A 23195-nucleotide genomic window follows, 5' to 3' on the forward strand; every position below is an offset into this window, starting at 1 on the left:
TGCCATCGTTTATTATTGTCCACACTATCGAAGGCTTTAGAGCAGTCAATTAAACATAGATAAATACCTTATTGGAATTACCCCGATTTCTCCATTATCCGGCGTAGGTTAGCAATTTGGTCTCTGGTGCCTCTGCCTCTTCTAAAACCAACTTTCACCTCTGGCAGTTCTCGATCTATATATTGCTGGAGTCTTGCCTGAATGATCTTTGGCATTAACTTGCTACCATGTGAAATAGTTTGGTAATTTCAACATTCCTTTATTGGGAATTGAGATAAAAACGGATCTATATCCAGCCTTAAGTTCATTGTTGTTTTTGTTTTCAGTACAGCATCAAATTTTTTTAGTTTTAAACAATTCAACTGGACTCCCGTCATATCCTGCAGCTTTATTATTGGCAATGTTTTCTATCTCCCGTTCGACTTCACTTTCCAGAATGTCTGGCTCTGGATCGCTGAGGGAGTCATTGCAGGTGTCTTCGCTGTTGGATCTGTCTGCAATTCTTCTGTGTGTACCTGCCAATTCCCTTTGATGTCTTCTGCTTCTGTAAGGTCCTTCCCTGTACTCATTTTCCTATATGCATTTTACATGAAGTGTTCCTTTGATTTCTCTAATCTTCCGCAACAGATATCTAGTTTCATTGTCCAATTCTGTTGGCTTCTTCAGCTTCAATGCATCACTCCTTTAAAAACGTTTCCTTGCTATCTTTTTGAAATTTGTATTCAGTTGGAGGTCTTTGTTCCAATCTCCATTTACTCCCAGGAATGTCGGAGAGTGAGCAGTGACCTTACAAAAGTGGTTAAAATCATGAAGTTCAGAGTCACTGATTCTCTCTTTTATTTGTGTAATTCAGGTCATTGCCAGCAGGTGGGGCTTTCTTCCACTCGGACGGCAGTCAAGAAGACAACAATCAACTAACTTCAGTCAGAGTCAAAATGGACACAGGTATGCTCACTGTGCTCTTATTAAAACCCTGTCCTTATGTTAGACGTGTAGTCAAGTCATCAATAGTTCAGTGGAATAAACTTAGGCGATAAAGGGGCAGGGAAAAAGTACCATCAAACGGGGTCATTGATCCTACTGGTAAAGCGACTTTGAGCACTGGAACAATTCAGCAGCTCCAGCACAAGGAACTAACAAGGGGAATGGTCGAATCGCTCCGCTCACCAGGCAAATCTTCACCTGAGTGAAAGGAGAAGGAGCTTCTGAATAAGTAGATGAAGCTCAGGAATACAGCAGCGGGCAATGCAACAATCCAGGGAACAGACAGAATATTTGGTACAAACTGATGTGGAAAATGCCTCCAACAGCCAGTGTGAAAAACAGATGTTGTTTTCTCGTTTGGAAGGACAATGGTGAATTCTCCCCGGATTTCCGGGTTGTTGCACAATGGAGCTGAGCGGAGATTCCCGCTGTCTGTCTTTTGTGGCCGAGCTAAAGAACGTTATATTGAGGGAGAACCGACTGGATGCGGGATGCAGTGAACAGGAGCAATTTTAAACAGGGAATCTGGGGGGGGGGGAGGGCTACCGAAGCAATGAAATGTCCTTGGCGAATAAGATTAAAGTAAAACAAAATGATAAGTAGAGAAGGCAACGCACAAAATGCTGGAGGAACTCAGCAGGTCAGCTAGCATCTATAAAGAGAAATTAAGTATCAACGTTTCAGGTTAAGGAATCTTAAGGAATTAAGGAATCTTAATTAGAGAATTTGTACATTGATTTAAAAGTTGTTTTGGGCACATCGAATAGAATAGGATTGTCTGTCTAGGTACCATGTCCGATGCGGGTGTGGGTGACCATTGCTTTCCACATGGATCTATCCCTCGCTCTTTGGATGACTTCATTTCCCCGATATGCAGCCACCTGAGTTTGCTCCTGTCGATCTTTCCAGACAGTATAAGTTCTTGTAGTTCATCTTTCCGCATGATGTGTCCTAGGAATCTGAGTTGTCTTTCTCTTACTGTTGTTATGAGTGATCTAACTGCTTGTGCTCTTCTGAGAACTTCTTCATTTGACCTGTGTGTAGCCCATGATATTTTAATATTCTAACATTCTCTTGATAATCATAATTCAGCTGCTTCTAGTCTCTTTTCCATTGCTGGGCAAATAGTCCAGCATTCACTTCGATAAGTCAGGATAGAATAAATGTAGCACTGCAGTATTCTGTTTTTTTAGTGTACAGACTCATCTTTCTGTCTGTTAATATGGTCTTCATTTTCTGGAAAGCCTATTTCGCCATTGCTAATCTGTATTTGATATCTGTGTCGCACCTGCCATCGCTTGCTATTTGGCTGCCAAGATATCTGAATTTGTTGACTTGTTTGATGTTTGTATTTCCGATCTTGATCACACATTGTGGGATGTTTGTCTTTCTGGAGATGCCCATGCTTTCTGTCCACTTAGTGTTGATTTAGAGGCCTCTTCAATTTCTTTGTGCTGCCACTATAGTGAGTAGTTCTTTAAATTCTGTTTCCGAGTCAGCTATTAGTACGATGTCATCAGCATATCGGATGTTATTTATATTCTGGCCTCCAATTTGTGAGTCCTTTGATGTCTTTGATACTTCTCAAGACATTTTTACTATACAGGTTGAAGAAGTCAGGTGAAAAGACACAACCTTGCCTGTCATGGTATTTTCATACTCACTCACTTCTCCTTCTATTCTAATGGATGCTGTCTGGTCCGAGTCTAGCCGAACATAAAGAAGAATCTTGAAGGACCTAACATTCTAAAATCAGAGATTCGAGCAGCCATAAATAAAACAAAACGTAACAGAGCAACTCGTCCAGTCAACATCGCTGTTGAAATGATACCGGCCTTAGCAGAATTTGGAATAGAGAAAATAACAGAAATAGCAAATGAAATCTGTGATCATGGGGAGATACCTGATGATTTAAGTAAATCAGTGTTCGTCGCACTTCCAAAGAAAGAGGGAGCAACAGAATGTGAGTTACATCGTACAATAAGCCTGAGGAACCAGGTGGGAACAATTATTCTCAGAGTAATCAGAATGAGAGCAAGACGCTTTTAAAACCAGAATCCATTAAAGAACAATGGAGCTTTGTGGAAAACACTGGAACCAGAAATGCAATTTTCATGCTACGAATGATCTGTGAACGAGCCATCCAGGTAAAAAAAGACATCTACCTATGTTTAATCGACTATACAAAAGCTTTTGACACTGTCAGACACCAAGATCTCCTGGAAATGCTTCAAGAATCAGGACAGGAGGAGCGTTATTCTGGCTGAAGATGTGTGACCAGTAGTGTCCTCAAAGATCACTGGTTCGCCATGCGTCGTGTGTGATTTAAATAAATTCATAATAAACTATGCATCACTCAAAATGATATACTTTGTAACACCACGTGGGCGCACTCATTAGTCGATTTACACAGTTGACAGTGTTGAGTAAATTTGGGACTGTTTTCAAAGTGCTCAGCATCGAATTAGAAATATGAACAGACTGTCACCAGGCAGAGTTAATTCTGGCAAATATGAGAAGTTGCACTTTGGGAGGTCAAGTTCGCTAGCGATGTGCACACTGAAATCTGGGACCCTTAATAAGTTTGTTGTACAGACGGGTCTTGGATATGGATAGCTCTCATGAAAGAGGTAACACAGTTGGTAGCGTGCTAACGATGAGTTGAGGTATTTGTTAAAGTTGGGCGATAACTAGATGAACTTTGGCTAAGAGACAATTTCAGTATTGTGCAGAAATCTGGTAACCACATCACGAGAATGATGTGAAGGGTCCGGAGAGGGTGCAGACGAGTTTCACCACAAATCCCAGAGGGAATAGGTTTAAGGTTAGAGGGTAAAGTTTAAAGGGGATTTAGGATGTATGTTTTCCACAGAGAGTGATCGGTGTCTGGAATGTGCTGCCGAGGGAGGGACTGGAAACAGATACTCAGCAGCATCTGAGAGGCGTTTGAATTCATGAGTAGGCTGGGAACGGAGGGACATTGACCGTGTTCCTAAAGATGGGATTGGTTTCAATTGGCATCGTGTCCGCATACGCATGGTACATCTACTATTTTATGTTCCATGCTTGACTACAGATCTGAACTCCACAATCTCCGCCTTCCTGTCAAAATGTGAGGATCACCACCTGTTCCGGTTGACGAGATTCTACATGGAGCGACTGGAGCAGGCGATTGAGGAGGGTCTGGAGTGAGTCGGCTCCATGTTAATGGGCGAGGATCACTTCACCGGGCGAGAGTATCACGTAAGTGGGAGGAACATAGACTGATTGTAGATTCTACTGAATCTGTTACAGACCGACAGAACCGGTTTAACGGTGCCTCCGGGCTATGAAAATCATGTAATGCTTCTGGTGAACATCAAGAAAAGAATTTTAATCTGCGGATACCCTGAACCTTTATTTACCAATACAATCCCCTTTCCAGTTATCTGACCACGTTCATTTTTAGACAGGTTAGGATACAGGCAATGATTGACAGGTGACTTTACTAATATGACGCTTGACGGACATTGCAGGTGGACAGAGAACCACTTGACATCACTCAGACTGACATCACAACATGTTCCCAATGTTCGACCTTAATGGCCTTTCACTAATCTGTGTTCTCCTGCTGACCCACGGGTTTCCCAAAATCAGATATATAGTGACATATTTCACAGCTCATTTCTCGAGTCCATCTTCAAACCCATTTTCAACTCACCAGGCAACACTGACTATCGTCTCTCATTTGAACTGCTGACTTTTTTAAAATCGATTTTCACAGCATACCTCATGTTTCTGTTATCTTTTGTTCCTTGTGATTGTTACAATTTGAGTTTGTTGTTACCACGGCATATGCTGTTAACACCGGGAAGTGCAATATTACTATCACTGAAAATATTCCAAACATCTACAGCTAACATAGAATTACAAAGAAGCAGCTTTCCAATGGTCCTCGTGCTACTGGAGTGCGTTCACTTATTGCCACGCAGACTGAATTTTAGTGAAGAGCCACACACGATACCGAACACTACATTCCACGTGAGGCAGCTGACAATTTCAATCCAAACTTCTTACTCAACATCACCAGCATTTGGCTTCGGTCTGACACACATGCACAATAGTCGTGTATTTACTAGCTGCTCCTCACTGCCAGTTCCCAGCTATTGGCTGAAACTGGACCCCACATGGAAACTGACAGTGAAGGGTGAACCTGCTGCGGTTCACCAGCAAGTACCTCAGGGAAAATCAACAGTGACCCTGCCATAGTTTGAGCTAGCCGTAGTCATCAAACTCAACAGTACAGCAACAGGCTCTTCTGCCCATCTAGTCCACACCGACCTATTGTTTGCTTAGTCCCATTGAACTGAACCCAGACTGGAGACATCCATAAACCCCCATTGAATTAACTTATCCAAACTGATCTTAAACGTTCAAATCGAATGTACATCAACTAATTCCGATGGCTGCACTTTACACTCCGAGTGAACAAGTTCCCGTCATCTTGCCTTTCACCTGTCATTGTTACCCAATGATCTCTAATTCCTGTCTCACCCAACCTCAGTAGTAAATGCCTTTTCACACTAACTCTATCTATACCTTTCATAAGCTTGTATACCTCTGTCACATCTGTCCTGGTCCTCCTACACTCTATGGAATAATATCCTAACCTATTCACACTTTCCCTATATCTCAGGTCCTCAAGTCCTGGCAACAATCTGTAATATTTCTCTACGCTCTTATTGATAACCTTCCGAGAGGGAGGTGCACCCATTGTTTCAAAATAGCCTTTGCAACATCAATTTCGACATAATATCCCGACTTCTGTTTTCAATATTTTGATTTATGAAAGCCCATGGATCTGTATTCCCAGATATCTTAGTTTTACTGCACTGCTTAATGTCCTACCGCTCAATGTCTTAGTATTCTGGTGGTTTGTCCTTAAAAAATGCAACACCTGACATGTGTCTCATTAAATTCTATCTCCGAATCTCCATTCCACCTTTTTCTAGTTGTTCCATGTCCCGCTGTAAGCTCAGATAACCTTCCTCGCTGTCACTACCTTGGTGTCATCCACAGATTTGCTGACACAGTTTACCACATCATCATCCAGAGCATTGATATATATGACAGACAACACCAGACCCAGTACAGATCCCTGCCGTACACCACTAGTCATAGACCCCCAGTCATCTCTTAACTACCCTTGCGTTTCCAATATCTAAACTAAATTACTACCATGTCATGAATGGTAAGCCACTTAGTCTTATTGATCAAGCTCTTTCATGAAGGATCTTCTCAAAGGCCATGCTGAAGTTCATGTGGATATCATCCACTGAGTGGTTTACATTATTTGCCTGGTGAGTTCCTCAAGAAGCTGTAAGCCTGGTTAGACGAGATTTACCAGACACAAATTAGTGTTGGCTATCCCTAATCAATCCTTGTCCAACCAAATACTAATATTCAGTCCCTTAGAATACCTGCCATTCTGCCACGAGCTTTACTAGCACTGATGTCAGGATCACCAGCCTTTGATTCCCTGGCTTATTCTTACAGTCTTTATAAACAACAGAACAACATTACTTACCCTCCAATACTTCCACCTCTGACATTTTAAATACCTTTAGCGGAGCACCTGCATTCTCTGAACTAGCCTCAAAAGAAGGAAAGCACTAAGGATTTATCCACGCTAATCTGCTTCAAGACAACAAATATCTCCTCCTCTATAATCTGTATAATGTCCATGATCTCACTGATTCTTTGCCTCACTCCAAAGACTCTGCATATCTCCAGGGTCTTTACAGTGAGGCAAGACAGCAGTGAAACATACAACAGTAAATATAAACGCAACAAAGTCCATTTAAATCTCCCCACCATTTTCAGCTTCATGCATAAAGGCCCACTCTGAACTTCAAGAGGACCAATTTTGTTCATTGGCATAATTCTGTTCGAAATATATTTGATGACGAGTTTGGAATTCTATTTTCCTTTGTCTGCTAGAGCAATCTCATGCCGATCTTTAGCTCTCCTGATTTCCTCCTTTAGTAACTCTTGCATTTCTTGTACTCGTCGGGTACCTCATTTGATCCTTCGAAACAGTACTTGCTATGTGCTTAGGATCTGAATATCCCTCAAAAGCCAAGGTTCCTTAAACATCTTATTGTTGCTTTTTATTCCGTCAGGAACAGTCAAACTCTGTACTTGTGGTCATTTATGCACTCGAACTCTGTACTCTCAAAATTTCAGTTTCGGAAGCCTCACACTTACTAAGCACGTCTGTACCAGAAAACAACCGGTCCAAATCCATTTTCCTCAAATCCCTTCTAAGTCCATTAAAATTGGCCTTTCTCCAATTTAGATTCTTAACCCGAAGACCAGACGTACCCTGTTCCGTAATGATCTTTAAGCTAATGGCACCAGATCCAAAGTGTTTCCCTGCACACGTCTGTCACCTACCATCATAATCTTGTGTTTATCGTGACTGTCTGTGATCTTTCTACAAATTTGATCCTCTAAAGCCCAATGACTATCCATTTCTTAATGTTCAGTTTCACCCATGCAGTCAGTAGATGATCCCTCCAGTTTGTCCTGTTAGAGCAATGCAGGGACATTTTTCCTGACTAGTTATGCCACCTCTCCTTCCATAATTCATCCCGCTCGAATGAATCATGCCTTACACAACGGAACACTGGAATGCTGAACAGCCTCTTCCTACCAAATCACATCAATGGTTACAATGCTGCCATTCAATGTGCTGATGAATTCTCTGGGCTCATCTGCCTTTCCTACAATACTCATTGCAATGAAACAATACGCAACTCAGAACATTAGTTTCATCATTTTTAGAGTCCTGACTCTGTAAGTTGGCCTAACAACACATTTCCCACACAGCCACTCCATTATCCGCTCTGATTATTCATCCCCCGCAACTCAATTTTAGCACATCACCAAACCCAAATGCAGCGCTAACAACCCTTCCCGCAAGATTGTCAGTCCCCCTCCAGTTCAGGTGCAAAAGGTTCACCTCTCTCCATGTCCCATTTCCTTGGAAGAGAGCCCAATCATCTAAACATCTGAAGCCCTCCATAATGCAGCATCTGATCACCCACACGTTAGACTGTATTATCGTCCTATTTCAGCCCTCATTCGCACGTGGTACTGATAGCAATCCCTACAACACAGCTCTCGGCTTCATACCCTTTAACGTAGCATCTAATTCCATGACATGATTTTGCAGGACCTCATCACACTTCCTACTCTTGTCCTTGGTAACAACGTGGACCACGACCTCTGACAGTTCATCCTGCCTTTTCATAATGTGTCAGACTCAACGGGAGATATCCCAGGCATTGGCAAGCCGCTATCCAAATGCCTTGTTCTCATAAATAGTATCTCCAGTCTGTTCCACTGACCATTGAATTCCCTCTGTCAGTGCAGCTCAGCACTGTTCATCCCTTCCGAGTCACAAAGAAAAACTCAGATCCAAAGGCATAATCACCGTGGCTTTCCACTGCGAGGCCATACCCCGAAACTGAAAGCCGTATACCTGTTATAGAGGAGTTTCCTGTAGCGGCTGCCTGTTCCCTCCCCTCTCCGCCCCGCTGCCGGTTACCTGTGTCCTGCGCCTTGGGAATAGCCTGTCAGACAACCTGTCAGGCTCCCGAGTGATCCCGGGTTCATCCAGTTCCAGCTCCAATTCCTCAGCACAGTCTGTAGGAAGTTGCAGCTGGGTGAAATTCCTGACGGTGTAATTATTGGAGAAAATGGAGGTCTCCCTGTATTGCTAACCCTGTCGGAAAAGCATTCCACTATTCTGCCTAGCATGCCCACTGTTCTAGTCATGAAAAAGAGGTAAAATATTACTCAAAAACGACCTAAACCCGCCGCCGCTTCTCACTGAACCCTTTCTTGCACAAAGCCTCAACTCCCCACTCTATTTCTGGCTCACTCACGCATGTGTGCTCCTCTTAAAACTCGTCAGGTTGATTATTACCCCGCAATCTGTGACGTACAGGAACTCCACATTGACCCCGCTGGCTTCTTTTAAAATCGTTCCCCAGTACGAACACTTCAATGGCTGTTAGTGATCTGTGGCGAGCAGAATGTGCTGGGTCAGTCCATATTCAGAGTAGATTTGTACCCATCCTTCCGCTCCTCGATATATTCCCCGTTGTTCATTACAGGGCGTGACTGAGCTCGCGGAGAAGGGAAACCGAGCGGGCGCTTCCAAACTCCTCCTGGATCTGGTGATGGAGAAGGGCTCCGGGGCCCGGAGGGTGATGTGGGAATCCTTTGTGAAACTACATCACCATTTACCGAAGCTGAGCGGAATATTGAATGAAATACGGGAACGAGGTACGGTGGACAATTTACTGTGTGTTACAGATGTAAGTGCTGATGAATTTACAGTATTACACAGAATAGATTTCATGCAGGTTAACCTGTTTGAACAGGTGACGGGCAGTTCGTCTACATGGACCGTAAGCGGAGTTTACCTGAAATGCCCAAGCATCTGAAAGGTAAGCGATAGAACAGAAATCTCAAAGTCTGTATTTCACACTGAGAGTCTAAATACCTGTCTTTACGGGCATGTTTCGAGACTGTCAGAGTTTGGGAGACACTCTGTTGCTGTGTCCGGGGGACGGGTAACCACTTGCATTTTTCAGAACACTTTTTACCGTCTGGATCTTCGGCTGTACACCTGGAGAAATCTATGAGTTTGCTAAACGCATATTCCCGTCGGTGAAAGAAGAAACGTAGGACATAGAATAGTATACCACAGTCAGGCCCTTCGGTCCACAATGTTGTGTCGACCCTTAAACCCTGCTTCCCATACTTTAACACCCCAACTTAAATTCCTCCATATAACTGTCTAGTAGTCACTTAAATTTCACCATTGTATCTGCCTCTGCCACTGACACAGGCAGCACATTCCACGCACCAACCACTCTCTGAGTAAAAAGCCTTCCTCTAATATCCTCCTTGAACTTCCCAGACCTTACCTTAAAGCTATGTCCTCTTGTACTGAGCAGTGGTGCCCTGACGAAGAGGCGTTGGCTATCCATTCCATCTATTCCTCTTAATATCTTCTTTTCCTCTATCATGTCTTCGCACAACCTCCTTCTCTCCAAAAGTAAAGACCTAGCTCTCTTAATCTCTGATGCATATTCTGTAAACTAGGAAGCATCCTCGTAAATCCCCTCTGCCCCCTGTCCAATGCTTTCACGTCCTTCCTATAGTGAGGCGACCAGAACTGGACACAGTACTCCAAGTGTGGCCTAACCAGAGTTTTATAGAGCTGCATCATTACCTCGCGACTCTAAAACACTATCCCTCGACTTATAAAAGCTAGCTCCCCATAAGCTTTCTTAACGACCCTATTTACCTGTGAAGCAACTTTCAGGAATCTGTGGACATGTACCCCCAGATCCCTCTGTTCCTTCACACTACCAAGTATCCTGCCATTTACTTTGTACTCTGCCTTGGAGTTTGTCCTTCCAAGGTGTAACACCTCACACTGCTCCGGGTTGAACTCCATCTGCCAATTCTCAGTCCACTTCTGCATCCTATTAATGCCTCTCTGCATCCTTCAACAATTCTCTACACTATCCACAACACCAGCAAACATTGTAAACACAAAATACACTGCAGATGCTGTGGTCAAATAAACACGTACAAACAAGCTGGATGAACTCAGCGGGTCGGGCAACATCCGTTGAAAGGAGCAGTCAACGTTTCCGGTCGAGACCCTTCATCAGGACTAAAATAGGAGGGGGCAGGGGCCCTATAAAGAAGTGGGGGGAGGGTGGAATACCAATCAGAGGAAAGATCAAGGGGTGGGGGAGGGGAAGCAGGGAGGGGACAGGCAGGAGGGGTGAAAAAAGAATCTAAGGGGAAAGCACGATGTTTAGTAGAAGAAGGCGGAGTCATGAGAGGTGATAGGCAGCTAGAAGATGAGACAGTGTGAAAGTGGGATGTAGGAAGGGAGATGGAGGGAATTACCGGAAGTTGGAGAGTTCAAACTTTGTGTCGTCTGCAAACTTGCCAACCCATCCTTCTACACCCACGTCCAGGTTATTAGTAAAACTCACAAAATTCCTTTCCCTCCAATCCTCCAGTAGCATTCCCGTGGACAGCGAGGACATAAAGATCCTAGCCAGACGCTCAGCAATATCTTCGCTCGCCTCGTGGAGCAGCCTGGGGAATATTCCATCAGGCCACGGGGACTAATCCGTCCTGATGTATTTTAACAACTCCAACACCTCCTCTCCCTTAATATCAACATGCTCCAGAACATCAACCTCTTTCATATTGTCCTCACCGTCAGCAAGATACCTCTCCTTGCTGAATAACGAAGAGAAGTATTCATTGCGGACCTCGCTCACTTCCACAGCCTCCAGGCACATCTTCCCACTTTTATCTCTAATCTGTTCTTCCTTCACTCTTGTCATCCTTTTATTCTTCACATAGTTGTAAATGCCTTGGGGTTTTCCTTTACCCTACTCACAAAGGTCTTCTCATGACCCCGTCTTGCTCTTCGCAGCCCCTTCTTAATCTCCTTTCTTGCTACCCTATATTCCTCAACAGATCCATATAACCATATAACAATCACAGCACGGAAACTGACCATCTTGGCCCTCCTAGTCCGTGCCGAACCCTTAATCTCACCTAGTCCCACCTACCCGCACTCAGCCCATAACCCTCCACTCCTTTCCTGTCCTTATACCTATCCAATTTTACCTTAAATGACACAACTGAACTGGCCTCTACTACTTCTACAGGAAGCTCATTCCACACAGCTATCACTCTTTGAGTAAAGAAATACCCCCTCGTGTTTCCCTTAAACTTTTGCCCCCTAACTCTCAAATCAAGTCCTCTAGTTTGAATCTCCCCTACTCTCAATGGAAACAGCCTGTTCACGTCAACTCTATCTATCCCTCTCAAAATTTTAAATACCTCGATCAAATCCCCCCTCAACCTTCTACACTCCAATGAATAGAGGACCCATCTGGTCCTTGCTTCCTTAACCTCAATTATGCTGCCTTCTTGCACCAGACTAGATTTCCCACCTCACTTGTCACCCATGGTTCCTTCACCCTACCATTCCTTCTCTTCCTCACCCTGACAAATTTATCCCTAACATCCTTCAAGAGATCCTTAAACATCGACCACATGTCCATAGTACATTTCGCTGCAAAAACAACATCCCAATTCACACCCGCAAGTTCTAGCCTTATAGCCTCATAACGTATCCTTTCTCAATTAAAAATGTTCTTGTTCTCTCTATTTCTATCCTTTTCCATGATAATGCTGAAGACCAGGGAGCGGCGACCACTGTCCCCTAGATGTTCACTCCCAGAGAGATCTGTGACCTGACCCGGTTCGTTACCTAATACTAGATCTGTATGGCTTTCCCCCTAGTCGGCCTGTCGACATACTGTGACAGGAATCCGTCTTGGACACACTTAACAAATTCTGTCCCATCCAAAGCCTTGGAACTAATCAGCTGTCAATCAATATTAGGGAAGTTAAAGTCACCCATGTTAACAACCCTGTTATTTTTGAAACTTTCCAAAATCTGCCTCCCAATCTGCTGTTCGGTATCTCTGCTGCTACTAGGGGCTTATAGAATACTCCCAACAGAGTAACTGCTCCCTTCCTGTTTGCTGACTTCCACCCATACTGACACAAACGAGGATCCTGCCAAATTACCCACCCTTTCTATAGTTGTAATAGTATCCCTGACAAATAATGTCACCCCTCCTCCCCTTCCCCCAGCCCCCATCCCTTTTAAAGCAATGAAATCTGGGAATATTGAGAATCCATTCCTGCCCTGGTGCCAGCCAAGTCTCTGTAATGGCTACAACATCATAATTCCATGTATGTATCCAAGCTCCCAGTTATTCACCTTTGCTCCGGATGCTTCTTGCATTGAAGTACACGCACTTTAGCCCATCTACCTTACTACTATTACACCCTTTATCTACTTCTCTTTCCTCAAAACCTCTATATGTCAGACCTGGCTTTGGCCCGTGCACAATACTTGCAGTTCTCGCAAGATCATGTTCCTCCTCCAACTCACTATCTGCTCTAACACTCTGCCCCCCCCCCCCACTTTGCAAATCTAGTCTAAACCCCCTGGAGTAGCACTAGCAATCCTTGCCGCAAGGATGATAGTCCCCCTCCAGTTCAGGAACAGTTCAGGACCGTCGGAACAGGTCCCACCTTCCCTGGAACAAGGCCCAATTTTCCAGAAACACGAAGCCCTCCCTCCTGCACCAACTCCTTAGCCACGTATTTAGCTGGATTATCTCCCTACACATGGCACGGGTAGCAATCCTGAGATTGCAACCCTGGAAGTCCTGTTCTTCAACTTTACACCTAAATTACTAAACTCTCTTTGCAGGACCTCCTTCTTCTTCCTATCCACGTCATTGACATGGACCATGACATCTGGCTACTCACACTCCCTCTTGAGAATACTAAAAACTCGATCCGAGACACCGCAGGCCCTGACACCAGAGAGGCAACAGACCATCCAGGATTCTCGATCTCTCCCACAGAACCTCTTATTTGTCCCCTTAACTATCGAATCCCCTATCATTATTGCTCTCCTATTTTCTCTCCTTCACTTCTGATCTGAGGGTCCAGTCTCGGTGCCAGAGACGCGACCACTGCAACTTGTCCCTGGTAGGTCGTCCACACCAACATTATCCAAAGTGGTATACTTATTGTTGATGGGAAAGTACACAGGGTTGCTCTGCTCTTCCTGTCTATTCCCCTTCCCGCTCCTGACAGTCACCCAGCGACCTGTCTCCTGACTTTTAGGGGTGTCTATCTGCCTGAAACTCCTGTCTATTTTTGTCTCTGCCTCACGAATGATCTGAAGTTCCTCCAGCTCCAGCTCCAGTTCCCTAACACGGTTTGTCAGGAGCTGCAGCTGGATGCACCTTTTGCAGGTGTAGTCATCAGGGACAATTGTGCTCGCTCTGACTTCCTACGGACTAAATCGGAGCACCCGGCTGTCCTAACGGCGGTCTCCATTACTTAATTCTGAGATAATTAGATTAATTAAAGGAGCTTATCCGGCTTTACCTCATTGAGAGCAAGTTTGTCCTCAGTCTCTTCTGGCCGAAGCCTCTCGAGCCAAAACCTTCCTACTCTGTCTCCCTTCACTCCGTCACAGGCTACTACGTCGTCCGCTCCGTTAATCTGCTCGCTTTTTCAACTCTCTCGCTGTTCTCACAGGTCGACCGTCACGCGCATGCGCAGTCGTGCCCCGTTCAAACTGCCAAAGAATCCTCTGTGTTTCCCTTTCTTAGCACCAAATATCCCGAGAACTGTCAAAACTGTAGCCAGACCTCCAATAGAAACATCCAACACCAGCATGGTATGGCTCACAATTCAGATCCAAAGTGGAGCCGAGATTTGCCTTTATTCCTCCATCAGACCACAAGACATGGGAGCAGAATTAGGCCATTCAGCCCATCGAGTCCACTCCACCATTCCATCATGGCTGATCCCAGGTCCGCTGAATCCCATACAACTGCCTTCTCACCATATTCTTTCATGCCCTTTCCAGTCAGGACCTTTTCCCTTAAATATACACATGGACACGGCCTCCACTGCAGTCTGCAGCACGGCACTCCAGCGATTCACTACTCTCTGGCTCAAAAAATCCTCCTTACCTTTCCAGAAGGATCGCCCCTCTATTTGGAGGCTGTGCCCTCCAGTTCTGGATACTCCCACCATAGAAAACGCACTCTCCACATCCACCCTGTCTGGTCCTTTCAGCATTCGGTAGATTCCATTGAGTACAGGCCCAAAGTTGCCAAAACGCTCCTCATATGTTAACCCCTTCATTCCCAGAATCATTCTGCTGAATCTCTCTGGACTCTCTCCAATGGCAACACATCTTTTCTGAGGTATATCCCCAAAACTGTTGGCAAAACTTCACGTGCTGCCTGACTACATACTTATAAGGGCTAAGCATTATCTCTTTGCTTTTATGTTCGATTCTTCCTGAAATAAATGCCAACATTGCATTTGCCTTCTTTACCAGATCCTCAACCTGTACATTAAAGTTCTGGGAACCTTGCTGGAGGACTCCTAGGTCCCTCTGTACCTGTGATGGTTGAACCTTCTTCCCATTTAGATAATGGTCCGCACTATTGTTCCTTGTCCCAAAATACATTATCATACGTTTCCCAACACTGTATTCCATCTGCCACTTTTTAACCCATTCTTCCAATTTGTGTACATTCTGGTACCTACCCTCCACCTATCTGTGTATCATCCGCAGACTTTGCCACAAAGGCAGCAGAACCAATAAAGTCCCCTGCAGAGCACCATTAGTCAAAGGCAGCCAACCAGTAAAGGCCTTTTTTATTCTCACTTGCGGCCTCCTGCCATTCCGCTACCCACGCCAATATCTTTCCTGTAACGCCAAAGAATTTTATCTTGTTCAACAGTCTCATATGTGGCACCTAATCAAATGCCTTCTGAAAATCTAAGTAAATCACATCCACTGCCTCTCCTTTGTTGACCCTGCGTCTTAGTTCCTCGGAGAACAGATTGGTCAGGCATGATCTCCCTTTACAGAAACCATGCTGACTTTGACCTATTTTGTCATTAGTCTCCAAGTACCTCGAAACCTCAACTTTCATAAGAGACTTCCATAATACACTTTGCTAACCACTGAGGTTTGGTTACTGGCCATAATTTTCTTTTTGTTTTTTTACCTTCGTCCTTTCTTAAAGAGTGAAGTGACATTTGCAGTCCTGCAGTCCTCCGGGATCATGCCAGAACCAACTGATTTTTGAAAGACCATGGCCAATGTATCCGTTATCTCTCCAGCAACCTCTCTCAGGTCTCTGGGATGTAGTCAAGCTGCCCCTGGTGACTTATCCAACTTAAGCCCTTTCAGTATGCCGAGCTCTTTTTCTTGTGATATATCAGTAGCACTCACTTGGTTTGCCTGTGCTCTACTGCAAGCGTCTTCCACAGTGAAGACATATGCAAAGTACCTATTAAGTTTATCGGCCATTTCTTTGTCCCCCATTGCTGTCTCACCAACATCACTTTTCAGTGTTCCAATATCAACTCTTATCTCCCTTTTACTCTTTATATAACTGAAAAAGTGTTTATTTTCGTGCTTTATATTATTGGCTTGACTGCTCCCATTTTTCATCTTTTCCCTTCTCATAGCTTTTCCAGTTGCCTTGTGTTGGATTTTAAAACCTTTCCATTCATCCACTTTTTCCACCCACTTTTGGTACATTATATGCCCTTTCCTTGGCTTTTATGCTGTCCTTAACTTCCGTTGTCAATCACTGTTGCCTGCCTCTTCCGTTTGAGAGCAACTTCCTCTGTGGGCCATATCTATCCTGCACCTTATGAAATATATCCAGAATCGTCAGCCACCTAAGTTCTGCCGTTATTCCTATGAGTACCCTCTAACCCACCTCGTAAAGCTCCTCTCTCATGTCTCTGTAATTACCTTTATTCCATTGCGATACAAGTACATGTAAGTTATGCTTCTCCCTCTCAAATTGCAGCTTGAATTCCATCATTTCATGCCTCCAAAGATTCTTTTGCTTTAAGCTCCCTATTAAGATCTGGGTTATTACACAATACCCAATTTAAAATAGCCTCTCCCCGCGTAGTCTCAAGCACAAGATGCTCTACAAAGCTATCTCGTGGGCATTCAATAAATTGCCTCTCTTGCGATTCGACACCTTACGTATGTTTGATTCTCCGATTTCCCTTGAATTCCCCCATTACAATTATGTCATTACCCTTATTACGTGCTTATCCAGCTCCCTTTTCTGTATCAACCCCTCCTCTTGGCTACTATTTGGAGACCTATATATGATTTTCTTTATGTTTTTTTACCCTTGCAATTTCTTATCTTCACCCACAAAGATTCAACATTCTCTGATCCTATCTAAATCTCTTTTCTAATCATGTATTTCCATCTCGAATCAATAACAACACAACATCTATTGGTCCTGCCTGTCCTTTGGATACAAATGATATCCTTTGATGTTAAGTTCCCAACTATGGCCTTCATACAGCCATGACTCAGTGACGCCCACAACATCATACTGCTCTACATATAATTGCACCAAGAGCTCGTCACCTTGTTCCAAATGCTACGCGCAATCAAATAGAACACCATCAGTTCTGCATCTGCGCCCTTTTGATTGCACCATCTGTGGTGCAATCCGTCTGCGTTTGAACCCAATCATGAGCTTGTCCTTCCTGATATTCATGTTATACCTATCATCTAAGGTAAGCTTGTAGGCTCATCCTAAGCTCTACCATCCTGGTTTCCAATCCCCTGCCTTATTAGTGTAAAGTAGTCCCAACAACTCCAGTAGATCTACCCACAGGAATATTTGTCCCCCTCGAATTCGTGCAACACGTCCATTTTGTACAGAGCACGCCTGTCCCAGAGGTTGTCCCAATTATCCAAAAACCTGAATCCCGACACCCGCTGCAATTCTTCAGTCACGGATTTATCTGCCACCCCATTTTCACTGTCGTGTGGAACAGACAGCAATCCCGAGATTACTATGTTTGAGATCCCGCTTCTCAGCTTCCCTCCTATCTCCCTATATTCTGTTTTCCTGAACTCCTCCCTTTGTACTTCCTATGTCATTGGTATCAGTATGTTCCACGACTTCTCGCTGTTCACCCTCCCTTATCAGGATATTGTGGACGTGTCCAGAAACATTTTGGACCTTGGCACCTGAGTGACAAAGCATCATCGGTGTCTCCTTTTTGTGTCCGTAGAATCGCCCACATGTCCCCCTGACTATAGAATCCCCTGTTATTTCTGACATCCTCTTCAGCTTCCTGTTCTTCCGAACAACATCTGGGAATTGCCTGAATCCATGTCCAAGTTCCCTGGAGCAGAGGTGTGGTAGGGGTGCATCGTCTCAGTTCATGTACCAGCTCCTCTGTGTAGATGAGATTGTACAGGGGTGGTAGGGGTGTATGGTCTGAGATCACGTACCAGATCCTCTGTGTAGAGATTGTAGAGGGGTGGTAGGGCTGTTTTGTCTGAGATCACGTACCAGCTGCCCCGTGTAGAGGATATTGCAGAGGGGTGGTAGGGCTGTTTTGTCTGAGATCACGTACCAGCTCCTCGGAGCAGAGGAGACTGTAGGGGTGTGGTTGGGACATATTGCCTGAGTTCCTGTACTAGCCCCTTGGAGCAGAGGGGACTGCAGAAGTGTGGTGGGGTCTTATTGCCGGAATTCACGTACCAGCTCTTCAGAGCAGAGAAGACTGTAGATGTGTGGTTGGGGTGTTATTGCCGGAGTTCACGTACCAGCTCTTCAGAGCAGAGAAGACTGTAGATGTGTGGTTGGGGTGTATTGCCGGTGTTCACGTACCAGCTCTTCAGAGCAGAGAAGACTGTAGATGTGTGGTTGGGGTGTTATTGCCGGAGTTCACGTACCAGCTCTTCAGAGCAGAGAAGACTGTAGATGTGTGGTTGGGGTCTTATTGCCGGAGTGCACGTACCAGCTCCTCAGAGCAGAGAAGACTGTAGATGTGTGGTTGGGGTGTTATTGCATGTGTCATGTACTAGCTCCTCCTAGAATAAGAGACAGTGGAGTAGTGCAGGGTGTGTTACCCCATGACTGGACCAGCCTGGAAAGGGAAACTCTGGGCTCAGTACTCACAGCATGCACCTAAAGGACGATCAAGAACATCAGGTCTGTTATGCGAAAAGAAAAAATGATGAAAATTGCCCATTGCCCACCCACTCCCCCCACCACCGTTACCCCTGCAGGGTTGCACAGTTCAGCAGAAGCTGAGCAGTGAAAGCAGTGAAACCACCCGCTCCACACAACACTCTCCTCTCCAGAATCACGTGTGCACTTGGTGCTCGCTGGATCACCGGAGAATCTGCAAACTACCAACAGAGGGGAGAGTGGAGCCTTTAACAGCGGATCTGAGTCAGATCAGAAATATTTCTGGTCCGTCGTTCATTTTCAGACATGCTTACTTCTGATCTCCCGATTTCACCCAAACAATGTCCTTAACAATTATTTTAATTGGGGGAAATCAGTGGGTGTTCCGTGTTCATCAGATCAGGCTTTGACAACCGATTTCTGTCCGTCCACAGATGTTCAACAGAAACTCAAGGATTCTCTGCGGACACAAACTGAAACACTGAGAGTGAACACGATCCTGATGAGGGAGAAGGTGAAGGTTTTCCAGCTGGTTGATCGATACGCTGAGCTCACGGTCATTTCTACTGTTCGAGATCGGACACTGGTGGAACATGAGCTGCTGGCAAGAGCCAGAGACCACGAGGAATCGAGAGAAAAACACCTCCGCAAAAAGCTGGAGAAAGTCCACATTGCTCATCTATTTCAGAATAGGTACTCACATTGTTTTCGGGACAAAATGAAAAGATTCTTCAAAAGATCAACTTCTGGATGTTCGGCAGCAGTGTCTGGAGTCTCGGGGATCGGGAAAACAACAATGGTACAAAAGATTGTTTATGACTGGGCAACAGGGAAAATATACCAACAATTCCACTTTGTCCTCTGTTTCAAATTCCGGGATTTAAACAACATTAACTGCAGAATAAACCTGAAGGAACTGATTCTGGATCAGTATCCTTACTTTGGGAATATCCTGAGAGAGGTCTGGAAGAACCCAGAGGGATTGCTGTTTATATTCGATGGTTTGGATGAATTCAAGCACAGAATCGATTTTGCGGACAGTCGGGCAGATACAGAACCCAAGCACCAGTGCCCAGATCCTGAGTGGTGGTGTGAAGTGTCTGACATTGTGTACAGTTTAATCCAGGGCAAGCTGCTCCCAGGGTGTTCAGTGCTGGTGACCACCCGGCCCACTGCGTTACATTTATTGGAAAAGGCTGATATCCGTGTCTGTGCTGAAATCCTGGGATATGTTGGTGAGGAACGGAAGGAATATTTCATCAGACATTTCGAAGATCAGACGGTGGCAGAAGCTGTTTACAAACACGTGGAGGAGAACGAGATCCTGTACACTATGAGCTACAACCCCTCCTACTGCTGGATCCTCGCTCTGGTACTGGGCCCTTTCTTCACACTAAGAGTCAGGGACCCGCAGCTAGTTCCCAAGACCATCACCCAACTGTACTCCTACTATATTTACAACATCCTGAAAAACCACGGCCGTGAGATTGACAACCCCCGTGATGTGTTACTCAGGGTTGGTCAGATGGCCTGCAGAGGAGTGTCCGAGAAGAAGATTGTGTTTACAAATGGAGATTTGATCAACTACAATCTGCAGCCTTTCCAGGTCCCGTCCGGGTTCCTGATGGAGCTTTTGGAGAGAGAGGATTCTGCCTGGAGCGTGATGTACACATTCCCACACCTCACCATCCAAGAGTTTGTAGCCGCAGTCGCACAATTCCTGAATCCACATCCCGGGGACATCCTGAAGTTCCTCACTAAAGCCCACAACACGACCGATGGGCGATTTGAGGTATTTCTCCGTTTTGTTGCTGGTCTCTGCTCCCCAATGACAGCTCGGATCCTGGAGGAATTTCTGGGTCCATTTCCTCATGAAGCAACCTGCCGGGTTATTGACTGGGTGAAGAAGGAGGTTAGACGCCGGAGTGGAAACACGAGGAGTGAAGCTGGTAAAAGGAGCCTCCTGAACACATTGCACTACCTGTTTGAGTCTCAGAATCGTGAACTGGCTCAGGCCTCATTGGGATCTGTGGAAACACTTTCCTTCAGTGGAATGATACTGACCCCGATTGACTGCGCGTTCCTGTCTCATGTCATCGGACTCTGTGATACACTAAAACACCTCGACCTGGAGAACTGCCACATTCAGTGTGAAGCAATCCAGCGGCTGGTCCCCGGCCTGCACAAGTGCCAGGAGTTGAAGTACTGATTTATCTCTCACTCTTGAACTGTGAAACTGAGTTGTTTCAAATTGGTAAAACTGTAGTAAATCAGATAATGTGACAAATAACTACAGGAATATGAAGGTTTTGTGGGATGTCGGTGACTAGTGAAAAACGACCATTGTTTTAATGGCAGCAAGTCACAGGAATGGCCGTGTTTCTCGCTGCCTGTGACACGTCCATTGACAATGTTCCTTCTCACTGTTACAGACACCCAGACCGACACTGACTGCAGCAGGTGGGTCAGAGATTCACACCCCCTTCCCGTTGAGGGACAAGAGACCGTCAGCAGACTGTCCCAGTGAGAAGGAAAGATATACCATTGTGAGATTGTCCTCTCCTGCCCTTCCCTGTTTGTGACTATCACGATCAGTCCGCCTGTGTGACTGTGCTCACTACCAGGTACCCAGACCCCATGGGCGCATCTCCTCCCCCGATTGCGGACCTCAGTTCTGACCCAACCCTTCCTTGCAATATATTTTTGGATCATCTTATCTTATTGGATTATCTTCTCCTATCGGTATACTGATGAGGGAACTGACATCCCCATCCCCCTGCCTCCTGTGAGACCACTCTTCCCAATTCCCTTAATCCTGTGGGATCTCTCATCCCTATCCCCTTCTTCCTGAGAGATCTCTCTTCCCCATCAACTTTCTCCTGCAGATTCTGTCTTTCTATCCCTTTCCCTCAGGTGGGGTCTCTTCCACCGACTCCTATCGACTTTTCCCCATTGACGAATCTTCCTCACTGTGGGACTTTCTCTCAACCTTTATCCCTGCCCCTCCCGACCATCTCACATCAAGGACACTTTTCTAACCATCGGGAAAAGAGACAGAATATGTGGAGTTTACAGTGTCACACCGACAGACTAAATTACTGACATTCGGTGAATACCCTGGAGCTGGACAGTGAGGGACATTGACGGTGATGGGAACACCGATCAGTGATTTACTGAAGTGTTTTATGTTTCCTGAAATATCCGAGTGAGAGAAATTCCCTCAGACCCACGGTTTTGAATCACTTTGTTCATGAATCTGTCTGTTTGTGTTTAGACTTGGGACGAATGATTTGGGAGATTCTGGAGTGAAACTGGTGTCTGCGGCTCTGAGGAACCCGGAGTGTAAAATACAGATACTGGGGTAAGTACCAGACTGTGGGAGATTGTGTTGACAGTCACTGGGTGTCTGACACTGAACATTAATGTCATCAGTAATTGTGCTACTGATAAACACTGGGGATTTGTACAGTCTCCTGTCTCTCTGTGTCCTTCACTCTCACTCTCTCTGATGTCCAGGCTGAGGGGTGTCGGTCTCACAGATTCTGGTGCCGAGGATCTCGTTTCCGCTCTCAGTACAAACTTATCATTGACGGGTCTGAACCTGAGTGGTAATAAACTGGGAGATTCAGGAGTGAGTATTGTGTTTGCGGCTCTCAGGAATCCGGAGTGTAAAATTCAGAGATTGCGGTAAGTACCAGACTGTGGAAGGTTGTGCTTACAGTCACTGGGTGTCTGCCACTGAACGTTAATGTGATCAGCAATTGTGTTACTGATAAACACTGGGGATTTGTACAGTCTCCTGTCTCTCTGTGTCCTTCACCCTCACTCTCTCTCATCTCCAGGCTGAGTGGCGTCGGTCTCACGGATTCTGATGCCGAGGATCTTGCCACCGATCTCATTACAAACCGATCACTCACGGATCTGGACCTGAGTGATAATAAACTGGGAGATTCCGGAGTGAAACTGGTGTCTGCGGCTCTGAGGAACCCGGAGTGTAAAATACAGAAACTGTGGTAAATACTAGACTGTGGGAGAGTGTTTACAGTCACTGGGTGTCTGACACTGAACATTAATGTGATCAGTAATTGTGTTACTGATAAACACTGGGGATTTGTACCGTCTCCTGTCTCCCGGTGTCCTTCACCCTCAATCTCTCTCATCTCCAGGCTGAGTCGTGTCCGTCTATCAGATTCTGGTGTCGAGGATCTCGTCTCAGCTATCATTACAAAGCGATTGCTAACGCGGCTGAACCTGGAATCAAACTGGCTCACAGACCGATCTATCCCCGCTCTTCGACGCCTTATAGTAGAACTCCCGACTCTGGAGCGGATTGTGTAAGAGTTAGGATTCAATATGATAAAATATCAGCGGATCCGCGGGTTTTCTGGTGATATTTGTCTGTGAGTGATGTTGAAACATTAACCCCGGTCCCCTGTTACTGACACTGTTGTGTAATCTGTTTATTTCATCTTTATTCTCCCTTCTGTTTCAGGCTGGTGGGGAATCGGTTTAGTCAAACCGGGGAGA

The 23195-nt window shown here is 45.2% G+C and overlaps 1 protein-coding gene across 1 annotated transcript in view; it reads left to right on the forward strand.

Annotated features, from left to right (window-relative positions):
* The window catches only part of LOC132390531 (NACHT, LRR and PYD domains-containing protein 3-like), a gene marked incomplete at its 3' end in the record, with an annotated part of 38724 nt that extends 16051 nt beyond the window's left edge, over nt 1–22673 (forward strand). Inside the window, 8 exon segments of the mRNA XM_059963148.1 lie at nt 854–945; nt 3947–4227; nt 9147–9318; nt 9417–9482; nt 19103–20870; nt 21931–22029; nt 22185–22355; nt 22511–22673. Of these exon segments, the coding sequence (XP_059819131.1) occupies nt 854–945; nt 3947–4227; nt 9147–9318; nt 9417–9482; nt 19103–20870; nt 21931–22029; nt 22185–22355; nt 22511–22673 (2812 nt within the window).
* Nucleotides 22674–23195: the final 522 nt, after the last annotated feature.

Source organism: Hypanus sabinus, unplaced genomic scaffold (genome assembly GCF_030144855.1).
Source record: "Hypanus sabinus isolate sHypSab1 unplaced genomic scaffold, sHypSab1.hap1 scaffold_944, whole genome shotgun sequence".
NCBI classification, from domain to species: Eukaryota; Metazoa; Chordata; class Chondrichthyes; order Myliobatiformes; family Dasyatidae; genus Hypanus; species Hypanus sabinus.